Genomic DNA, 19,414 nt, shown 5'->3' with positions numbered 1-19,414 from the left:
TGGGGGAGGAGGAGCCCTTAGGCCGGGATTTGGTGAGGTTTGGGAGCTGACAAGAGCCCTCTGAGAAGTTCCAGACGCAGCCAAGGCGGCGGCTGCAGACGCCCACCCCTTCCAATCCTGGGGCCTGGGGGTTCACCTCACCCGATCCCCTAAACAGCAAAAGCAACCGAGTCCTAGGGAAGGGGGCTTGCCCAGGGCCACAGGGCACGGGGCCGAAGAATCCAGGCCTCGCCCCCCGCCCCACCTCTCTTTCACTTTCATTGTTGTCGTCCCTGCGGGAAGCGGGAAGCGAGAGGAAATCAGCTCCTCCCCCCGGCCCCGCCGAGCCGCGCAGCCAGGCAGAGGTCAGGTCCGGGGCAGGCCCTGAGACCCCACCCCCAAATGGGAACCAGGAACACCCCCCCTCCACACACACAAGAAAAGGTCTGGGTCCGGGGTGTCTAGTCTCCCCACCACCAGACCCCGCTGCTTCTGGAAGACCTCCTCCGCAAGTAAAGAAGAGCAGAAAGGAAAAAAATCCTCTTTACTGAGTCACACCCAGCTGTAAACATGTCACCACGAGAGCCCCCACTCCAACCCCCAGGCCACACAGTCCGCGGTGATGAAATGACTGGGTACACAGGGAGGGTCTCTGGGGGTGGGCACCAAGCGGGGCAACGGGCGCAAAGGCGGCAGCTTCTGTGTTTCCGGGAGGAAGCTCCCTAGGAGGGTGGGATGGGGCAGGAGAGGGGGCCCAGGCTGCCAGGCTCAGAGTCAGGGCCCTCACCAACCGGGTGGCTTAGGAACCCTCTTCCCAAAGGCTCCCCGATAGGGTCCCCAGCCCCGCTGCCCTCCCCCTGTATCCCAAGGCCCAGGGAGGGCACCCATGGCGGGGAGGGCGAGGGCCGCCCTGAAGTGGTCCAGCCCCAGCCCCCTCAAAGGCCTGCCCCGTCCAGTGCAGTCTCCTGTCCCCCTGTCAGCCTGGGGTCAGGTTGAGGCCTCAGGCCACAGGTGAGATCCCCCAGCTCCTCAGAGTCCAGCCCTAGGCCTGGGCAGCTCCTCAGGGGGCAGCACGGGGCTCCTTCCCTGGGGCACGGGTCCCCCCGTGGTCATCCGACTGGAATGTGGCAGTGAGGTGGGCGATGGGGGGCTCCCCCTCCGGTGGCCGCGGGCCTCGCGGCTACACAGCTGTCTCCTGGTCCTCCCGGTGGACCATCTGGTAGTGCTGCCGGTTCTCCAGGTAGGCGGCCAGCTCTGTGTCCTGGGCCTTCTCCGCCCGCTGCCGGGGAGTGTCGCCCTGCGGGGGGAGGGGGGAAGGGCAGCGGCCATCACTTCTGGGGCCTCGGGAGATGGCCCGGGACCTCCCCTCCAGGTGGCCAGTGAGGAAAGGAAAAGCTTCAAAGGACAGGCAGTCATGCCCCTCCCGCCCCGCACCGCGGGCTCAGGTTTCTCAGAATCCAGACGGTGTTGGTTAAAAGAACAGCTTCCAGTCCTAAAAGGCAGCCCTTCTCCATGGCTCCCGCTCACAAGGGCGGGAGCTGGAGACAGGGCTGCCCTGTGCCCGCGTGGACGCCCTGCACGGCTGCTCACCTGCTGGTCCGTCTTCATGAGGGAGGCCCCCGCCTCCACGATGTAGTGGCAGATGGTGCGCTGGCCCAGGGCTGCCGCCTGGTGCAGACAGGTCTCCCCGCTGTGGAAACGGGCTGGCTGTGGACCCCCGTCCTGTCCTCGGGGTCCTCTTGTCCGCCTCCAGTGGGCGATCAGAGAAGGGAGCTCGGGGCTGAGGGGCAAGGGATGGGGCCTGGAAGGGTTTCTAGGCTCTGGCCAGCTGAGTGGGAGGGGCTGGAAGACGGGGCAGTTTCCAGGGTCTGGCACTGCCCAGATACTCACTTCTCCTCCACAGCGTCAAGGATCTCTGGGGGTGCTGGAGGAGAGGGGACGGGGCAGTCAGAGAAGACTGGCAGCCTCCCCTCCTCCCGCCTTGGCTCTAGCCCGGGCCCCCTGGGGGTGCTGGAGGAGGGACAGGGCAGTCAGAGAAGACTGGCAGCCTCCCCTCCTCCCGCCTTGGCCCTAGCCCGGGCCCCCTGGTGGCCCAGCTCACCGTGGTCCAGCAGGTAGCGGACCACATCCTTGCTGCCCGTGCTAACGGCATGATGCAGGAGTGTTCGGCTCTGCTCGTCCCGGTGCATAAGGTCGCCCCCAGCTCGGTGCAGCTCCTGGAGCTGAGGGCAGGGGACAGAGCAGGGTTGGGGCTCCTCAGGGCCATTTTCCTGCCAGCCACAGAAATGTCCCCCAGTGCACAAAGGTCGTAGGCCTGACACTACGGCACTCACACACATCATCCCTCTGGGGGGGTGGGTCTTTCTGGAGTGCAGGGGAGAGACCCTGGGCTTCTGGACTCCTCAGGAGCACGGACCCTCAAGTCACGGGGCCAGTGGATTCCCTAACACTCGTTCCTTCCTGAATACTGGGGAAAGACAGACTGTGCTAAGCCCCTATGAAGGGACACTGTGAGGGAGACAGGGACAAGGCGGAATACGGCAATCACCACGGAGACCCTGTGGAGGGGCATCCAATCAGATGACAGCTCCTGGACAGGCTAACTTGGCCCCACCCAGAGGCCCTGACCTCCCTGGGTGCGACCTCCCGGCTACCGCTAAGGGGCCACGGGGCCATGGGGCAGAGGAGCCCAGCCCTGGCTAGTACCTTACAGAAGTTGTTCCTCTTGGCAGCCTCAATCAGCTCCTCACCTGCACAGAACACCTGCCGTCACACTCGGGGGCCGCAGACCCGACCCTGCGTGGGTGCACAGATGTGCCGGCCAAGGTGTGGGTCTGCCTGGGGCGCCCACACTAGGCTCGGGGTGGGGTGACCCCAGGCCCTGGCGGGCTGTGGCTGCAGCAGGCTGTGTGTGTGGGCTCCACCCCCACCCTGGACCAGGGAGAAGGGCTAGGCCTCACCTTTAGGGGGCGCCGTATCCCCTGACAGTGACCTGCAAGCAGAGCAGGATGAGATGGGACCCAGAGACCGTTGTCACCCCCCCACCACCAGGGGGCGCCCTGTGTTGCGTCAAGTTTATTGAGTGCCCCCTACAGAGCAGGCCCTTTGCCAGGAGCCAGCCACACAGCAGAGAACACGACACATGGAGAGCTTGCTCTCACGGAGCTTACATTCTAGTCAGGGAGACACACAAGTCAACACATAAATCAGGCCTTCTCAGAGCAGGAAGGGCTACGAAGAGCACAAGACACTGGGGTGGTATGATCTCACAAGCGTCAGCTGGGGTTCCTGGGGAGACTTCTCTGGGGAGGGAACCCCCAAGCTGAGGCCTGAGTGGAGCAGGGAGCTTGGCGAGGAATGGGGGACCTTTCTGAGGTGGCAAGAAAAGGGCAGAGGCTGGCACAAAGGGCCGGGAAGAGCACAGCACTGGGCAGTGGGGAAGGACGTGAGGTTGGAGGCTCCAGCCCAGGCTGCTGTGCTCGGAATCCTGGAGGACAGCACACAGGACTCGCAGAAGAGAGATCAGAGGGGGAGCCCGGGTCTCCAGCCAGCACAGTAGGGTGGATGGTGCTGGCACTGCCCCGGGGATCAGAGGGCTGGCCAGTTGAGCTTTGGGAAGGTTTGGTTCTCCGCCAGTGACTCCGCCAGGGAGGGTCTGTAGGGACCCAGCAGCTAGCAGGACACCGGACACATGTCTGGCGCCGAAGGCAGGATGTCAGGAGGTACCGGCTTATAGGTGGGGTTTCGAGCCAGGGGGCTGGAGGAGACGCAGGACTCACCGGAGTGTGGGAGAGCAGGGGGAGGTGGGGAGGGGGGAAGTGGGGGTTGGGAGGTCAGGCCGGGCCGATGCCCCCAGCAGCTCAGGGTCCAAGATATAAATCTCGTCCTGTGCGATCTCCGTCACATAGTTGAGGTGTTCCTGTGGGTGGGGAGGTCAGGGGCCGAGAGTCAGGACCTCCCAGGGTAGCCGATGCGGGCAGTGCAGATGCAGCCAGGCCGGAAAGACCTCCGCCAGGAGCACAGATAGCCGCAGGTGGAAGCTGGGTGAGGGGACCCTGCCAGTCTCTCTTCCCCTTGCCTTCCCAGCTCCTTGCCATGCTAAGCCTCTGCCTGGATCACCTAGCACCTGGCCAGAAGTGCCTCCACCTCTGGAGCTCACTGGGTGGCCCCTGTGCTCCGAAGCCCGTGCCCCCACCCAGCCAGACTTTTCTGGGCACGACAGCTCCATGTGCCTGTGGGCAGTGTGCCTACACCTTATGCGCGGGTGGGAGCAGGTGTGCGGGCCCCATCCAGCAGGACAACAAGCGGACCCATCTGTGAAGCTGCGGGCCAGAGGCAGAGGGGCCCCTGGGCTGGCCCAAACGACCTCAAGCTGCTCACCTGGGCCCGGTCGATCCTGTAGAAGCGGCTGGCAGTGGTGGCTGTGAGGAAGCAGAGAGCTGTCTGAGGTGGGAGGAGGCCCTTAACCAGGCCTAGAGAGTCTGCTACCCCACCAGGAGCCCTTTGGGAGGGGGCAGGACACAGCCCAGGACTGCCAGGAGCTGGCACTCACCGTCTAGGAAGCACCACTTGGGGGACAGTTTCTGGCAGGTAGGGGACTTGGCTCCAGCACCTTCGGGCTCCTGCCGAGAGAAGCCAAGGCCAGGAGTTGGAAGAGAATAGAAACTAGGGTGGGTGGGTCCACACCGGGCCAGCTCCCGACTCCCTCACCTGCTGGAGCCTCTCGATGTGGGCGCGGCAAAGCTCCAGGTCGCTGTCTCCAGGGACCACCACAGTGCCCAGTGGCACAGCTGGGGGACAGAGCAGGCCGTCAGCAGCTGGCCGTCCCCCCTCAGCCCCCTGCCCAGCCCTCAGGGCCCTCAGCGGCTCCTTGCCGCCCCGCCCCCGGCCCGCCTGCCACTCACAGGCCTCCTTGAGCTGTTCCTTGTCGTAATGCAGGGCCTCGTAGTCGTGCATGCTGACTCTGCTCACCTGGACCCGCAGCTGCTCAGGCACGGGCTGCTGGCTAGGGCGAGGGCGGCAAGAGGGCACTCGGGAAGCGTCCTCAGCTGGGCGCCGCACCCAGGGGCCCCGCCCCACCTCCCCGCGGCACAGCGACGCGGAGGTCCCTGTCCAGCTAGGGAAACCACGGCTCGAGAGAGGGGCAGAGTGGCGGTGGCTGGGAGGGGAACGTACTCGCTGTGCAGGGGGGCGGCGCTCCGCCGCTTGGCCTTCTGCACCATGGTGGCCTGGTTACGCAGGGCGATGCGAATGCGTGAGGCTGCGAGCTTGCAGGGCTCACCGTCCACCTGCACCGGGATGGCCTTGGACGTGGTGAGCACCACCTCGCGGCACTGTGTCAGTCGCTCGCCGTGCCCGCCCACCTGCAGCGCCGCCTGTGGGCGCAGAAGGCTCAGGTTAGGAACCGGGGCAGGGTTAGTGAGGCCCCAGGCTCCATTCCCTGCAAGGATGCTCCAGCCGGGGAACACAGTGACAGTAACCCCCCAGAGAGCAGAAGGACAAGACTCCAGTCAGAGACAGGAGGGGAGAGAGAGACCCTGGTCAGAGAAAGAGGGGGAGACGCCAGCCAGGGAGATGAGAATGAATTCTCCCATCTTGGCTGGTGAAGGGAAGTTTCGTGGTCCCCCCACCTTTCCATCTTGGGCCAGTGTTCCTGGTCACTGTGGGGACAGAGCCAGGGCTCCAGGCAAGTCCCAGGTTGGCCTACTCACCAGGGACGTCATGGTAAAGCCAATGACCTCGAGGTAGCCATCGTCGTGCCGCTGGGGCTCAAATTCGTGGTGCTCCCCAGGGTGGCCCCAGGGCATGGTGCCTGCGCAGTACCTGGAGGGGACGGCGACACAAGGACCCTCAGAGGATAGTCGTACAGGCAGTTGTACATCTGGGCGCACACAGAGCCTCCCCTCCTCACCTGGGGATGTTCAGGAAAACGATGCACTGGGGTTTTAGGTCATGAATCTTGGGGGTCAGGTCAGTCCCGTCACACTGCAGGCAGGAACAGGGAGCGGGTGTAGGATGTGTACCGGTGCCGAGGCGGCCTCCCTCCCCGCCAGGCCCGTCCACTCTGCCTGCCAGCCTGGCCCACTTACCACCACTCGGATGTGCTTGGCCAAGTCCTTAGAGCTGCCCATCAGGAAGTCAGAGAAGGCTGTCTGTGGGAGACAGAGGGCGTCACCATCTGGTGACAGGGACTTTCTCTCACCACTGCCGGCAGGGGTCCCGTGGCCCAGCAGACACAGGTACGCAGGGTGTACAGGCGGCAGAACAGTGGGCATGGGGAGGGAGTGGGAGTGGCGGGGGGGGGAGGGTGCCCGTTGCCAGCCGACCCAGACTCACCCCGGCATAGAACATCTTATTCCGAAAGCGGCTGTTGAATTTCTCTGGGTTGGCCTCTGGGTGGCGACAAGAAATAAGGGACAGTCAGTCTGACCTGCTGGGGCTTCCCAGGCTGGGGTAGGATTGAGGGCTGGGAACTGCCCAGGGGCAAGTTCTGACCCTCTCGGGGAACCTCCTGTATGCCCCCCTCTCCAGCCTCCTGATGCCTTCCCAGCAAGTGGTTGCCCACCTCGAGACTCATGAAACTCCAGGGTGACGTGGGCATCAAAGCCCAGGCTGAAGTAATTGTTGAAGACATCCAGGGGCAGCTGGAAAAAGGTCAAGGGCCCAGCATGAGGGCTGGACCTCACAGCCACCTCCTTGCTCTGTCCTGCTCAGGGCCAGGGGCCACCACGCTGGCTCAGTCCATGCAGTTCTGGAAGCTTTTCCCAGTTAACAGCTCTTCCCTCTCGCCTGCAGCCTGCCTCAGGGTCTGCCCTCTCAGCTCCCAGCATCCATGGGGCTCCTCCAAGTGCCCAGTATACAAAACACCCGGGGCTCTGCAGGCACTCTCTTCCCTGGCTTTCCAACCACCCCCCAACACTTCTTCCCAAAGTGCCACATTCTGGAGGAGCTCCATGAGGACGAGGACTTTTTTTTCTTGGTCCTTAAAATGGTGCCTGGCATGTGGTGGATAGTCAGGAACTATCTGCCCAGTGGCTGAATAATGGCTAGCTTGCGGGGGTACCGCTGTTACCACTGCCCAGGAGAAGATGAAAGTCTAGGGGAATGAAGAGATTTGTCCAAAGCCCCAGAACCGGCAAGTAGGAGAGAACGCTTCCCCTGCTGCCCCCATAGCGGCTGCCCCCACACTGGCCCTGGCCGGCCTACCCGGTCAGTGGCGCCCTCGTCGCGCTCCTCTGGCCCCGCATCGGGGTTGGGCTCAGCGCGGAGGTCCCAGCGGTCTAGCTGCACCACGTTCCCCTCCTCTACGTGGGAGAGGATCTTGGACACGGGCTCATCCGTGTAGCCCTGGTGGGACAAGGCAGGAACTGAGCCTCTTCAGGGGAGAGGGCCCCCCAGCCGCTCAACCCACCCCCGCCCCACTCCCCGCCTATGGGCTCTTACCCCACCCCAGTTGAGGGTACGGGCCAAGTCATTGCCAGTGCCCAGGGGCAGAATGGCAACAGGTGGCGGGGGCTTTAAGCGCAGCTGGTCCAGAGTGGAAAGGATCCAGCCGACCTGGAGGGAGAGGGGCAGAGCAGAAGAGGCCGGGTCAGACCCGTGTGGCCCAGGCTCTGGCCCCCCGGCCTGAGCAGCCCGAGGAGCGGCCACAGGACTCACCGTGCCGTCGCCTCCACACGCCAGGATCCGCAGGTTGTGCACTTTGCGGTACATCTCCAGCCTAGAGTCAGAGGATGGGAACAGGGTCAAGGTGTGTGGGCCTGAGCTCCTGTGCCGGGCAAGCCCTCCCCACCGTCTCCACAGGGCCGCAGCAAGCACTTACGCCTCCTTGGGGCCTCCCTGGCTCAGGTCAAACACTTGTCGGGGGTTGAGATACCACAGGAAGGACTGGATGATCTTAGCGCCCTGCAGGGGACCGGGGGAGTCAGTCAGGGCCTGCGGGCCGCAGTGGAGAGCAGCACCCGAGAAGGACGCTGTAGGAACCAGGCCCAGCAGGGCCAAGGGGTGGAGACAGGCTCCTATCTCCTCAGAATCTCTGGGTCACAGGGATGGGGCAGGAGCTGCAATGGGACCTGGGAGCAGCTGCTGGCGATGGGGGCAGGGGTGAGGAGGGGGTGGTGAGGAGGAGGGGTGCGGAGCCTGAGCCCCCTCCTCCCCTGCAGGCTCTCTGTGGAGCGGGGTGGCCGTGCATACCTGGTTGCCCCCACTCTTGGGGTTCACAAACACCAGCAGGGGCTTCATGAGGGGAGAGGGGGTGGGCCTGATGATGAAGGGTCTCCAGCGGCCCTCCTTGGAGACAGAGAGACTGTAAGGCTCTACCCCAGCTTGGCAGACCTCACCCCCGTTCTCGGCGGTGCCCCCTCTGTTCTGCCTCCTGGGGAGACCTTAAGGTGGGCCTGGCCACAGAGAGGCACCTTGGATCCAGCCTCCCACCCTCCTCCGGGGCCCAGAGCCCACCAGTGGCTGCACTGGCCCAGGGAACTCAGTACTTCAAGAAACAGGCTCAGTCAGCCCCAGGACCAACCTCTGGCCCTTTCTTGCTAGATTTCCTCTTGAAGGATGCTCTCTTTTTCTTCTTGCTTGCCTTGAGGGTATTCTGGAAGGGAAGCAGGGGCATTGGGAATAGGCAGGTGGGTGGGGGCGGCTGGCAGTGCCCACGTGTGGAGGTGGTGTCCCGGGTGCGGGCAGGACTCACCTGCGGCCTGCGGGCACGGAGGATCCAGGTGGGCGGGATGACCACAGCAGCGTGCACGCCCAGGGAGCATGGCTCCTCTATCTGTTGCAGCATGAAGCAGGACACCTTGCTGTGGTACTGGGGGGCGGGGGGGAGGGTGCAACTGAGCTGGGCCTGAGCTGACACCCAGGGGGCCCCCCACCCAGTGCCGCCCAGGGGACAACCTCCGGGGGCCAGGCGAGCACCACTCACGGCCTGCTTGCACCAGGAGCAACTGATGGCCACAATCTCCTTGCTATGGAAGGTGAACTTCTGCTGGAAGCCCTAGGGTGGAGAGGGTAGTTGGGGCACCAGTGGCCGGGCCAAGAGCAGCAGGCCCAGCCCCTCTTCCGTGGCCAACACTCTCCACCCAGGGAAGTTGAGCCCATTCTTTAAAATTAAAACAATTGTCGAATGAGCCCCTGGAGCAGGGAGGCCTGTAATTCTCTGAAGTTAACTCCAAGGAGTTGGGTGCCCACACCCGATCTGCTAGAAGGGGTCACAGCTAACTCCTGCCAGTGGGAATTCCCCCCTGCTGACCCCGAGGCCCCCCAGTATATGCTTTAGAGGGCTTCACACTTCTTAACAGCACCTGCCACATTCATTCCCTTGTTCATTCCATGGACGTTTACTGAGGGCCTGCTGTGTGCCGGGCCCTGTGCACGGCACTGAAGTGAGCAGAGGAAAGAGGAGCGAGGCCCCGAGACCTTCTAGAGCCTACGCTTACTGAGGGAAACACAGCAGAAGCAGATGATGAGTAAGTGACCACCACACTGAGGACTGGGCTCAGGAAGACTGCCCACAGAGTCTGTCTTCAAGCCACATCCTCCTCCAGGAAGGCAGGGACCTCACAACCCGATTTGGGGCTCAGCACCCAACAGGGGCTCGACACATACTGTGCTCAGTCACCAAACGAGGCCGTCTACACAATTCTCAGAGGGCGCTTGCACGGCTTCTGGGCAGTCCAGATACACTGCGCCAGAAACTCGCTTTCTTCCCTGCTCTCCTACTCCGTCCAGAGACCTGGGTGTTCTGGGACTAACTGGGCCCCTCGGCCAGGCTGGAAGTGAGCCCCAGGACTCTGCACGCACGAGACACCGTCAGCAACGGGCAGGTGACACTGGACACACGGCCTGAGGCTCAGGGGCTGCAGGGGTCAGGTCTGGGGGGCCGCGGGCTGGCCCACCTCCCCGGGCAGAGCCTCACCTTCCCACAGTGCCGACACTTGCCATCCTGGCGTCGCCGGTGTACCCAGTGGTGCCGCACAAAGGTTGGCTGGTGGAGGAGGAGAGAGCATCACTGGAGTGAGGGGTGGACAGGCGCGAGGCCTGAGTGTGGCCGGCAACCCCAACACGCTAACGTGAGGTGTGGGGCTGCAGCAGGAAGCTCTCTGAAGCGTATGTGAGGGGAGAGTGGCTGGAGACTTCCCTCCATGGCCTCAAGGTGGGGGCAGAAGAGCAAGGAGGCGCATGAGGCAGGCAGTGCCTCCCCCTCTCTGCAGGCAGGGCCAGCCACGCCTTCCCCATCAAGACCCTCTCTGAGCCTCAGCCCTGCACCTCCCTGGGCCCCAGAGTAGCCTCAAAGGGGCTGAGTCCCCCAGTGGCACTCTGGAGACACTGCAAAGTCCACTCAGGAAACTTGGGGCCTCCTTACCAGTGACTACCCTGGGCACTTACCTCACGGATGTTCCTGGAGCCTGATTCACGGAAAGACGGCTTACAGCGGAAATTTATCTGTGAAACATTGCAAGGACCCCACAAATGTCAGAACCTCCTTTCAGGGGGTCAGGCATCTAGCCACCTCCTCCAGGAAAGTGTCACTCAGAGTCATCCTCGCAAGGCAGGGATAGCCCCAAATCATCCTGGGAGCCCTCAGAATATGAGACATCTCTTCTCAGTAAGCCCTCCTGCATCCCCTGCCTCCTCTCCACTAGTCAGAAGGACCTTTCCTTTCTCCTTTATTACCCGGGGATGGGGGACACTGGGAGTTTTATGCCCACCTCCCCCACTAAAAGGCAGCATGCTTTACTCCTCCCAGATTTTCCCTTGTCCTCCAGCGCTCCCGGCCTAGGCTGGTGCAGGCACCCTGCTCCTTGCCTGCAGACTGGTGCGGGCTGCTTCCTGGAGACCATTAGCTCATTCCTGGAAACTGCTTTGGTTTCCACCTTGGGCTCTGGAACGCTTAGGGCTATGTTTGTTTCTCTTTTCCCAACTGTCCCTGCTTCAGCCTTAGCACAGTTAACGGGGAAACCTCACTCTAGGAGTGAGGGGCAGGGGCAAGTGGCCCATGTTAGCAGTGTTCATGTTGTTCTTATCCTACAGGCTTTCCCATGTGCTGCTGGGGTTTCTGCTGTCTGGGGAGCCCTCGCACCCTCTGTCCGGACCTGCCTCCCCAGTGCTGCCTCTACTTCCCTTTGGAAGCACAGGACCCACACGTGCCACCAGCTGTCGACACACTGTGGACAACAGTCCTTAGGGCAGACAGAGCCAAACTTCAGCAAGACAACAGCCCCTTCTACATGTGAACTTAGGCACAGGTAAAATGGTGTCTTGGCTGTCACTCATTCATTCATCCCACTGAGTAGAAGTAAGCCCTACTCTGTGCCAGGTTTGTTTAGGGCAGTGGGACAGGGTGGATACAAAGGGGGAGAGACAGAATTCAAGAGCAGGCATTCCAGCTCTGGGGTCTTTGGCTCTTCCCACCACGCGGGCTGGGACATTCCTGGCAGGCAAGGCTTGTCACGTGAACATGCATGTGGAGACGCACACGTGTGCACTCTGAGAGGCCCTGGGCACCCAAGGGAGGGGCGGGAGGGGCTGAGCCCCTGTCCTCACCTTCTCCAGCTGTTCGATGCAGGGGGTGTGCACCACGATCTTGCAGGCTGCACACTTTCTCCGGGACACTGATTTCTGCTGCAGAAAACGAAGAGAGGGCCCTGAGGCACCAGGTAACTCCGTCCAGGACTCTGCCCCAGGGCGGGAAGAGAGAGCCTTACATGTGCCCCAGCACGGCTGCCCTCTGTTCACTGGGACATCCCAGTTCTGGCCTCAGAGCAGAGCTCCCATTCGTCCTGCCGTCCTCGGGCAGCCCTCAGCAGGGGCGCACAGGTGAGTGTCTTGTTCCCACCTTCCCTTCCACGGGCTACCACTGCCAGGCCCACAGAGGTCCATGCAGGGCCTCTAGACACGCCCCACCAGCAGGGGGCAGCCTGCCACCCAGAGCTCACTCACCAGCATCTTAGCTACACAGTACTGCTCCCCAACATAGCAGAAGTCCCCCGACACGTTGGTCTCGAACCAGATGTGTTCCCCATACGTCGCAGACTCCTAGACCACGAGACGAGCATGCTCAGCACAAAACCCGATACCTGGCCTATCAGTCAGTCCCCGCCCTGCCCTACCGACTCACCATACTCCCAAGGCAAACCTCCTCCCGCCACCACAATCTACTTTGCTCCATCCTTTTCCCCACTGGCCTTACTTTTCTTTTTTTTGAAGGTTAAAAAAAAAATCTTAAGTAATCTCTACACCCAACGTGGGGCTAAAACTCACAACCCCTGAGATCAAGAGCCACAACCTCCACCAACGGAGCTAGCCGGGGGCTCTTCCCACTATCCCTGCTCTTGAGGGCTTGGCTCAAACGTGGCCACCCCAGCAGGTCAGCCCTGACCCCAAAGGCCCACAGGCTCCTCCTGCAGCTGCCCCGAAGCCCACCAGGGGCCGGTACCCTCCTGTCCCTCCCTCCCAGCACCCTGCCACTCACGCTCCAGTCCACAGTGCTCCGAATCTGCCGCTCTGGCTCACCGCATGGGGCTCCAGGAGTGGGAGGAGGGGGTGCCAGGTGCTGGAGGCCTGACTTGGTGATGGCTTTCCTACAGAGAAGGAGATCGCTGAGGCCAGCTGAGCGCCTGGAAACTCTGCTTCTTTCCCCCCCTCACCTGGGGCGTCTGTCCTTGCTGCGACTTCAACCCCTAGCCCAGCCAGGGATGGCAACGAGGAGGATAGGGGACGCCCCACGGCAGCCCAGGACTCTGAAAGGTTCCCTCCAGGAAAGCCAGCCCTCCTCACAGCCCCTGTGGGGTGCGCTGGCTTCCAGGCACTGTCTGGAGCTATTCCCCAGAAAGGGGGCGCCCTCGCACCAGGCCAAGCCTGAGGTCCTTCCTGCAGGCCAGCCCCCTCGGGGTCAGCACACTCGCCCTGCCGGCCGCAGCTATACCTACGCAAGCAGGGCACTCCAGGCCTGGGGTCCTGCCGACTTGCGCCGCAGGGCCACCTGACGCCTGCGGGACAGTGGGCGCACACAGGCGGGCATCGGCGCGCCAGCGGGGGTGCCCGAAGCTCTTCGGCCCCCCGCGCCGAGGTGCTGGCCCGGAGACCGCTGCTGGCTGAGGCGCCGATAGTAGCCTTGCAGGCCCCACAGGGCACGGTCATACACCGCGTCAGCCGGGAGCAGGTGGGAGGAGGCCCGGCGCCGGCGCAGGCAGCGAAGCATGGGCGTGAGGGTGCCCTGGTGTGAGGAGGGCCCCAGTCTCCTGGTGCCTGGCTGGGTGGCACTCGGTGCCGCAACGGCCACATCCTCCTCCTCGCTCATGCCTACGAGCCCTGCCAACAGCAGGCGTGTGCCCAGAAGCTGGGGCCCGGCCGCAGCAGGCTGCAGGGTGGGCCCCTCGTCCACGATGAAGCGGGGGTTGCAGGCAGGGGGCACGGTGCTGGAGCGCCGGCGGCTGGGAACCCGGACGCCCCCCCCGCAGCTCAGGAGGCAGCCCTGGAGCTGCGCACTGGAGCGGCGCCGCTGTGCCAGTGAGGAGGACGCCTGCCCGGCGGGGGAGCGGCGTCGGGCCTTGCCTGTGGGCAGCCCCACGCCGCTGGGCTGCCGCTGGCCCTCCCCAGGGCCAGGCACCTTCCGCTGGAAGTGTGTCCTAAAGAAGGTCTCCATGGCAGGGGCAGGCGGACAGCTGTGGGGCAGAGACCGGGAGCATCAGGGGCTGTGCCAGGCTGGGGCCTGCCCTGCGCCCAGGCGCCCAGCCACAGCCTCTGCCCTTTGAGTGGACAAGGGACACAGGGAGGAAGGGGTAGGGTCCACGGCCTCTGACCTCCATCAACATGGTGTCTGAGGGTACCACGGAATCCTCAGGGGGCCCATCTTTATCACGGGGGGAAGCACTAACACGCTCCCCAGTTATACCCTATGCCGCCCCAGGAGTTATGGGGGAAGGGCTTCTGGCTCCCCATGCGGCTCCCTGTCCAGGCACCATACACCACAAAGCCCTGGCCTTTGGGTCCCTAGCCTGAAGCTGATGGAAAAGAAAAAAGGAAGCTGGAAGCCCGAAGTCCTGGGTCCCAGGTTGCAGTTGGCCTCCTCAGGCTGAGGGGCCAAGGAAAAGCCTTTTCTTTCCCTCTCTTTGGGCCTTTGTTTGGCTACCGACTCAGGACAGCCTGGGTTTAGATGTCCCCTCCCAGGACATGGCACAAACTAAGCTATGATAATAAAATGAGGCTCTCTGAAAAGAAATTCAGTCCGGTTATGCCCCTAGACTCTCTCAGCCGCAAGTCGTGGGGTCAGGCTGAGAGGGCACTCGACGCGGAGAGGATGTGACTTAGGGATCAAAGGGCCCTGGGGACCAAGACCCTCAAGACCGGGGGAGTCACCCCAGGCCTCACGCAGGGGCACCCTGTATGGGGAGCAACAAGAGGCCCGAGCCAAGAGGAAAGCGCTCTGGCTGTGCATCTCTAGCTCTGAGGGGCTACGAGAAAGAACTTTCCTGTTGTAGACTGCTCTGTCTTACCACACTACAGAGGCCTAGTACGCATCTCCCTCATCTCCCTCGTGTGGAAGTACCGGCTGCTCCCTGGTGAGGTCTGCAAACCCTTCCCGCCCAATGCTAGAAGCTCCAATGCTCCGCCCAGAGCTCCCTCCTGAGGGAGGCAGGACCCACAGGACGATCCTTCCTCAAACCATCCTCCCTTGACCTGTGCTGAACGGGCCCAGCTTCCTTCCCAGCTCACCTACTCCTGGCTGCCCCTTCTTCACAGGCTGCTGGATTCCTGCACCCTCACTTCTGAACGGTGGGGGAAGGGCAGGAAGCCCGGTAGGCTTGGGTGGGGGAAGAGGATGGGAATGCCTTCAGAATGCCCAAGGATGCCTGTGCCCCGCCATCGGGTGATCTCCTGGGCCCTTGCAGCCACAGAGAGGTCCGAGCCACAGTCATGGGACACCTGCCTAGGCCCGACAACAGAAACACGTCTGCCTGCTGAGGGCCCGGCAGAAGTCAGGCACGGCGGGTGCGAGCCTTAGACAAATGGGGTTGGACGCTAGGCTCAAGGACTCCGGCCCGGGCTTCGTGTCTACTGGCTGTTTCTCCCACCGCCCACTCACCCAGTCTTTACTGTGTGACAACCCTGTGAGTCTGGGGGAGCAACGCCAGGCTAAAGCCCTGGATGGGTGCGGGGGTATTCAGGGAGGGGCACACGGAGCCAAGGTGTGGGGAGGCAGGGTGCGTGGGGAAGCAGGGTTGGAGACTGCCTGTTACGGGCAACCACCTCTGCAGGGGACAGGGAGAAGGGCAGGAGTTAAGCTGGGCGGGCAAGAGGACGGGCGTGGGCAGAGAGCTCCCCGCTTCCTGATGCAATCAGTATCATCACAGCTAACGTTTATTGAGCTCACCATGTGCCAGGCACTCTGCTAAGCCCCTCACAAACACACGTGTCATTTTATAAGCCAGAGCGAAGCAGAAGAATAGGTCTGAATCCTGCCATGTTCCTAATGGGAAACTGAGGCACAAGGCGGTAACATGCCTGAAGTCCGCAGCGAGTCAATGGGGAGCCAGTGATGGAACCCAAGTCTGTGTGAAGGCAAAGCCTGTACCCCAGAGCGGCGGTGGAGAACAGGCTCCTTCCTTTTGGGCTACAGGGCTGGAGCTGAGTGGGGACAGCACAGGGAGGGGAGCCCTAATAAGAGCAACAACAGCCCCACCGACTCAAGACCTGCCGTGGAACGGCCCTGAGCTAAGTACTTTCATTTACCGTCACACGTGATCCCCAGCACAACCCTGTGAGGCCTGGACAGGCACAGCATGTGGCCCAGGTCACAAGGCTGGTCAGCGGCAGGACCAGGACCCAAACCCAGGGCTGCCTGACTCCAGTCTGTTCAGCACCCGGGGAGAGAAGCCTGGAGGCCTGGCCGCCCACTGCTGCCTGGGCGCTGACTTGCCAGCGCTCCCCCAGGGTGTCAGCTTTCCCCAGCCGTCTGGTCAGGCCGCCCTGTGACAGCTGCCCAGCCTGGAGGAGATTAGTCACCCGGACACACCGCCTGATGCCAGTGTCACCCAGAAAACAAAAGGCCACAGTCAGTAGGGGGGAGGTGCTGCGGGCACGCTGAACAGGGATGAGGTCTGGGCCCTGCCTACTGCCCCAGACCCAAACCGACAAGAGGGGCCAGCGGGCGGAGGCCGCCTCATGACAGGGCGGCAGCCGACAGGCGCTCCCACGGCGCTCTGGCGCACACGCTGCTGGACAGCCCCAAGGGCAAGCGTCCTGGGGCCTCATGGGCTGCCTGGTGGCACAGACCCTGTGAGTGGGGAGCAAGGCAGGCTAGGCCAGGCTGGTGTTGGGTGACAGTCCCCACACGGGCCTCAGTTTCCTTGTTTGTCCAAGGAGGCTGTGAGACTGGCCAAATTGATCTTTTATGAGAAGCTGTCCAGCAAGGCACCCATGCCTCTGTGCTCCCAGTGCCCCCTCCCTCCCAGGCCCCATGCTTCCTGCTCCTCTGGTCGCCATAGAAACCTCTGTCCTCTGGTCAGCAACAGCCTGATACCAGACTTCCGATCTCTGCTGAGGCTTCTCGTGGGTCCAATGAGAAGCCCTGGCTGGCCTCAGGCCTTCCCCACAGCACGGCCCTGAGCGGTGGTATTTTCACACCGCGTGCTCTCCCATCTCCATCGTCGCACGAGTTACGTGGGGAGGTCACAGCAGGAGGCCCCACAGCGTTCTGACACCAAAAGCCCAGCACAGCGTCTACCCCTCAGCCTTCTCGTGAGGGACCTGAGAGAAGCCTGTCACACCCAAAGGGGACAGGATGGGAAAGGACTCAAAGGCTCCATGAACCTCCAGCTGGCTGCTGAGAGCCTAGGGAGGGAGGACAAAGGATGCTACAGGAGAGACACCCATGGTGGCATCCAGCCATGTGACCTGGATGACCAGCTCCCAGTGTGTCTACAGGCACCTGCCAGGGGGTGAGCAGGCATGCGTGCCCTGGCTTCGCTGGCTACTGGCCAGAAAGAACCAGACTCCCTACCTCCCAGCCCAGACTCCCTCATACCCTATGTTAGTCTCAAGTGGAAAAGCCCAAGGGCTTTGGAATCCTAATCTGCCATTGCTTTCCCGGCCATGGATCAACTAACCTTTCTGACCCTCAACTTTCTCCTCTGCAAAATGGGGGTACCACCTAGTTCAGAAGGCTGGCGTAAGGGAGGTGCCAATAAAGTACCTGGTGATACCTGGCAGAGGGCAGGGCCTACACTGTCAACAGACACAAGGGCCTGTGGATCATGCCATCTCTTGGGGTTTGTCTCTGCCCGTGGCCAAAGTGGGAACCCAGAAAGGGAAGTAGGTGAACCCAGGGTGGTCACCACCCACCACATGAAGAATAGAGCCTGACAGCCAGAGTCACCTGGGGATCTGCTCAGCTGTGAGAGATGCCCTCTGCCCCTTGCACCAGGCCCGGCCCCCAGAGGTGCTCGCACAGGATACCCCGTGGGATGCAGCCGGGGTTCTCACTCCCTCAGGCTCCTCCCCTCGGGGAAGGTTGGGAATGGTGCACAGTGGCCCCATTTCCAGCAGCCCCAGAGCAAGGGCCTGGAGTGGCCTCCCCAGGGGGATACTGGTCAGAAGCCACCTCTGGCTGCTCTGCTCCCACAGCCCCAAGGTCAGAGGGAAGAAGGTGGGGACAGTGGGAAGGGAGCACAACCTGGAGGCTGCTGAGACAGGGTCTCCCTCTCTGAAGGTCTTTACTTGCTCAGAGGAGCCTGCTCCCAGCAAAACAAAACAAATACACAGCGGGGAGCAGGTGGGCCAGCGCTGCACAAGAAGGGCAGCAAGCAGGCCGTAATGTTTACCTCCACAGAGTCTGGTGGGCGCAGGAGCCCAGCCCAGCCTTTCCCTTCCCTTCCCTTCCCTTTTCCGTCAGCTTCAGAGCCTCATCCAGGAATGGTGGTGCGTGGACCCACCCAGATCCCTTCCTCCCCAGACCCACCCTGACAGATACAGGAAGGAGGAAGCAGAAGGCAAGGAAGGGTTGGGGGTGGGGTGGGGAGGAGTCCCCTTTGACCTGATCTAGAAGGCAGGGTGGCAGGCAGGAGGTGGGCGAGCGGGTGGGGCCCTGGGGTCCCTTGGGCGGCGAGCCCCGGCTCTGGCTCCAGCTCCAGGCTGCTGGCCTCTGGCTGAGCAAGTCCTAGTTTGGAGAGCCAGCCGCTGTGGCTGCTGCTCTGCCCCCTCCCCCTCGCCACCCTCCTCCCCCCGCCTGAACAGCCGTTATGAAAATAACCCCATTGGTAACCAACTGCACTTCCTCTCCCAGCGGTGGCTCCAGGCCCTGCAGCAAGCAGGCGGCCGGTGGGCGGGCGGGCACACACGTATCAGTCCTGCCTCCTGGCTTCTCTTCCCAAAGTCCCCAGAGCCAGGCTGAGCAATAGCCCAGCGGCCTCCCCTCCACCCGGCACCCGGCAGAGCACACACAGCCCCTGCCTTGGCTCCTGGAGGTTTGGGGAAGCAGAAGTGGGGGGTGGGTCACGCCCCCTCTGGCCACCGTATGTCCTCTAGGTGGGATAGGTGTTCTGGGGTCTGGAGCAGGCGTATGAGACAGCTAATCACTGGCACCCATCAGAATAACCACAAAAACATATGTGTCGAGGCTTTCACAACTTACAAAGCATGTTTTCACAAGCATTATCAGACAGAATGCTTATGATTCTCCCGCGCGGGTGGTATTATGGTCCCAGCTAAACCAAAAGGGCCACCTGAGGCTCCCAGAGGCCCGGGGCTGTCCGAGCTCAGAAGTGGCTAAGCTGGGGCTGTCCTACCCGGGTCTCCTGGCCCTGCCAAGGGGGCCTGCCAGAGCTGCCCTGGCTCGTGTCCTGGAGAGGCCAGCCCATGTCACACTCATGCTGTCCAGAATGCCACCCCTCTCCAGCTTACACTCCTGGCTCTCTAAGGTCGAGAGTGGCAGCCCTCAAACGTCCACCACCCCTTGACACTCTTTAAAATTACTGATGATCCCCAAAAGATTTTGTTTACAGGGGTTAGAGCTACTGCTATTTACCGTATTAGTAAAAAAACTGAGGGGGCACCTGGGTGGCTCAGTTGTTAAGAAGCTGCCTTCGGCTCAGGTCAGGATCGAGACCCCCCCATCGGGCTCCCTGCTCAGCAGGAAGCCTACTTCTCCCTCTCCCACTCCCTCTGTTTATGCTCCTGTTCTCACTCTCTGTCAAATAAATAAATAAAATAAAATAAAAAGAAATTAAAACTGAGAAATTTAAAATATATGGACTCATCTAAAAACAATAAACTCCTGGGACGCCTGGGTGGCTCAGTTGGTTAAGCAGCTGCCTTCGGCTCAGGTCATGATTCCAGCGTCCTGGGATCGAGTCTCGCATCGGGCTCCTTGCTCTGCAGGGAGCCTGCTTCTCCCTCTGCCTCTGCCTGCCATTCTGTCTGCCTGTGCTCGCTT

General features: G+C 62.2%; 1 protein-coding gene across 10 annotated transcripts in view; it reads right to left on the bottom strand.

The window, feature by feature from the left end:
- Positions 1-667: 667 nt before the first annotated feature.
- Positions 668-19,414, bottom strand: part of DGKZ (diacylglycerol kinase zeta) — a 42,298-nt gene continuing 23,551 nt past the window's right edge. For 2 of the 10 annotated variants that reach the window (XM_032844635.1, XM_032844637.1), the window contains exons 2-31: positions 12,455-12,563; positions 11,923-12,018; positions 11,527-11,601; positions 10,369-10,425; positions 9,899-9,967; positions 8,906-8,977; positions 8,675-8,791; positions 8,504-8,575; positions 8,173-8,268; positions 7,802-7,884; positions 7,639-7,699; positions 7,423-7,536; positions 7,186-7,326; positions 6,545-6,623; positions 6,316-6,371; positions 6,069-6,131; positions 5,891-5,964; positions 5,691-5,802; positions 5,155-5,354; positions 4,884-4,984; positions 4,690-4,769; positions 4,532-4,601; positions 4,360-4,400; positions 3,759-3,898; positions 2,940-2,971; positions 2,686-2,729; positions 2,081-2,201; positions 1,870-1,903; positions 1,570-1,669; positions 668-1,276 (exon numbers count right to left, since the gene is read on the bottom strand). In XM_032844635.1, the coding sequence (XP_032700526.1) occupies positions 1,160-1,276; positions 1,570-1,669; positions 1,870-1,903; positions 2,081-2,201; positions 2,686-2,729; positions 2,940-2,971; positions 3,759-3,898; positions 4,360-4,400; positions 4,532-4,601; positions 4,690-4,769; positions 4,884-4,984; positions 5,155-5,354; positions 5,691-5,802; positions 5,891-5,964; positions 6,069-6,131; positions 6,316-6,371; positions 6,545-6,623; positions 7,186-7,326; positions 7,423-7,536; positions 7,639-7,699; positions 7,802-7,884; positions 8,173-8,268; positions 8,504-8,575; positions 8,675-8,791; positions 8,906-8,977; positions 9,899-9,967; positions 10,369-10,425; positions 11,527-11,601; positions 11,923-12,018; positions 12,455-12,563 (2,626 nt within the window). In that variant the 3' untranslated portion in view covers positions 668-1,159. Of the gene's footprint in view, positions 1,277-1,569; positions 1,670-1,869; positions 1,904-2,080; positions 2,202-2,685; positions 2,730-2,933; positions 2,972-3,588; positions 3,899-4,359; positions 4,423-4,531; positions 4,605-4,689; positions 4,770-4,883; positions 4,985-5,154; positions 5,355-5,690; positions 5,803-5,890; positions 5,965-6,068; positions 6,132-6,315; positions 6,372-6,544; positions 6,624-7,185; positions 7,327-7,422; positions 7,537-7,638; positions 7,700-7,801; positions 7,885-8,172; positions 8,269-8,503; positions 8,576-8,674; positions 8,792-8,905; positions 8,978-9,898; positions 9,968-10,368; positions 10,426-11,526; positions 11,605-11,922; positions 12,019-12,454; positions 12,564-12,911; positions 14,460-19,414 lie in introns of those variants that run through there. The other 8 variants (XM_032844638.1, XM_032844636.1, XM_032844631.1 and 5 more) reach the window with 7 other exon arrangements.

This window comes from Lontra canadensis, unplaced genomic scaffold, assembly GCF_010015895.1.
Source record: "Lontra canadensis isolate GAN:19392208 unplaced genomic scaffold, GSC_riverotter_1.0 scaffold154, whole genome shotgun sequence".
In the NCBI taxonomy this organism is placed as follows: Eukaryota; Metazoa; Chordata; class Mammalia; order Carnivora; family Mustelidae; genus Lontra; species Lontra canadensis.
Note: the sequence above shows the minus strand (reverse complement) of the source record. Positions and strands in the feature narration are given on the sequence as shown.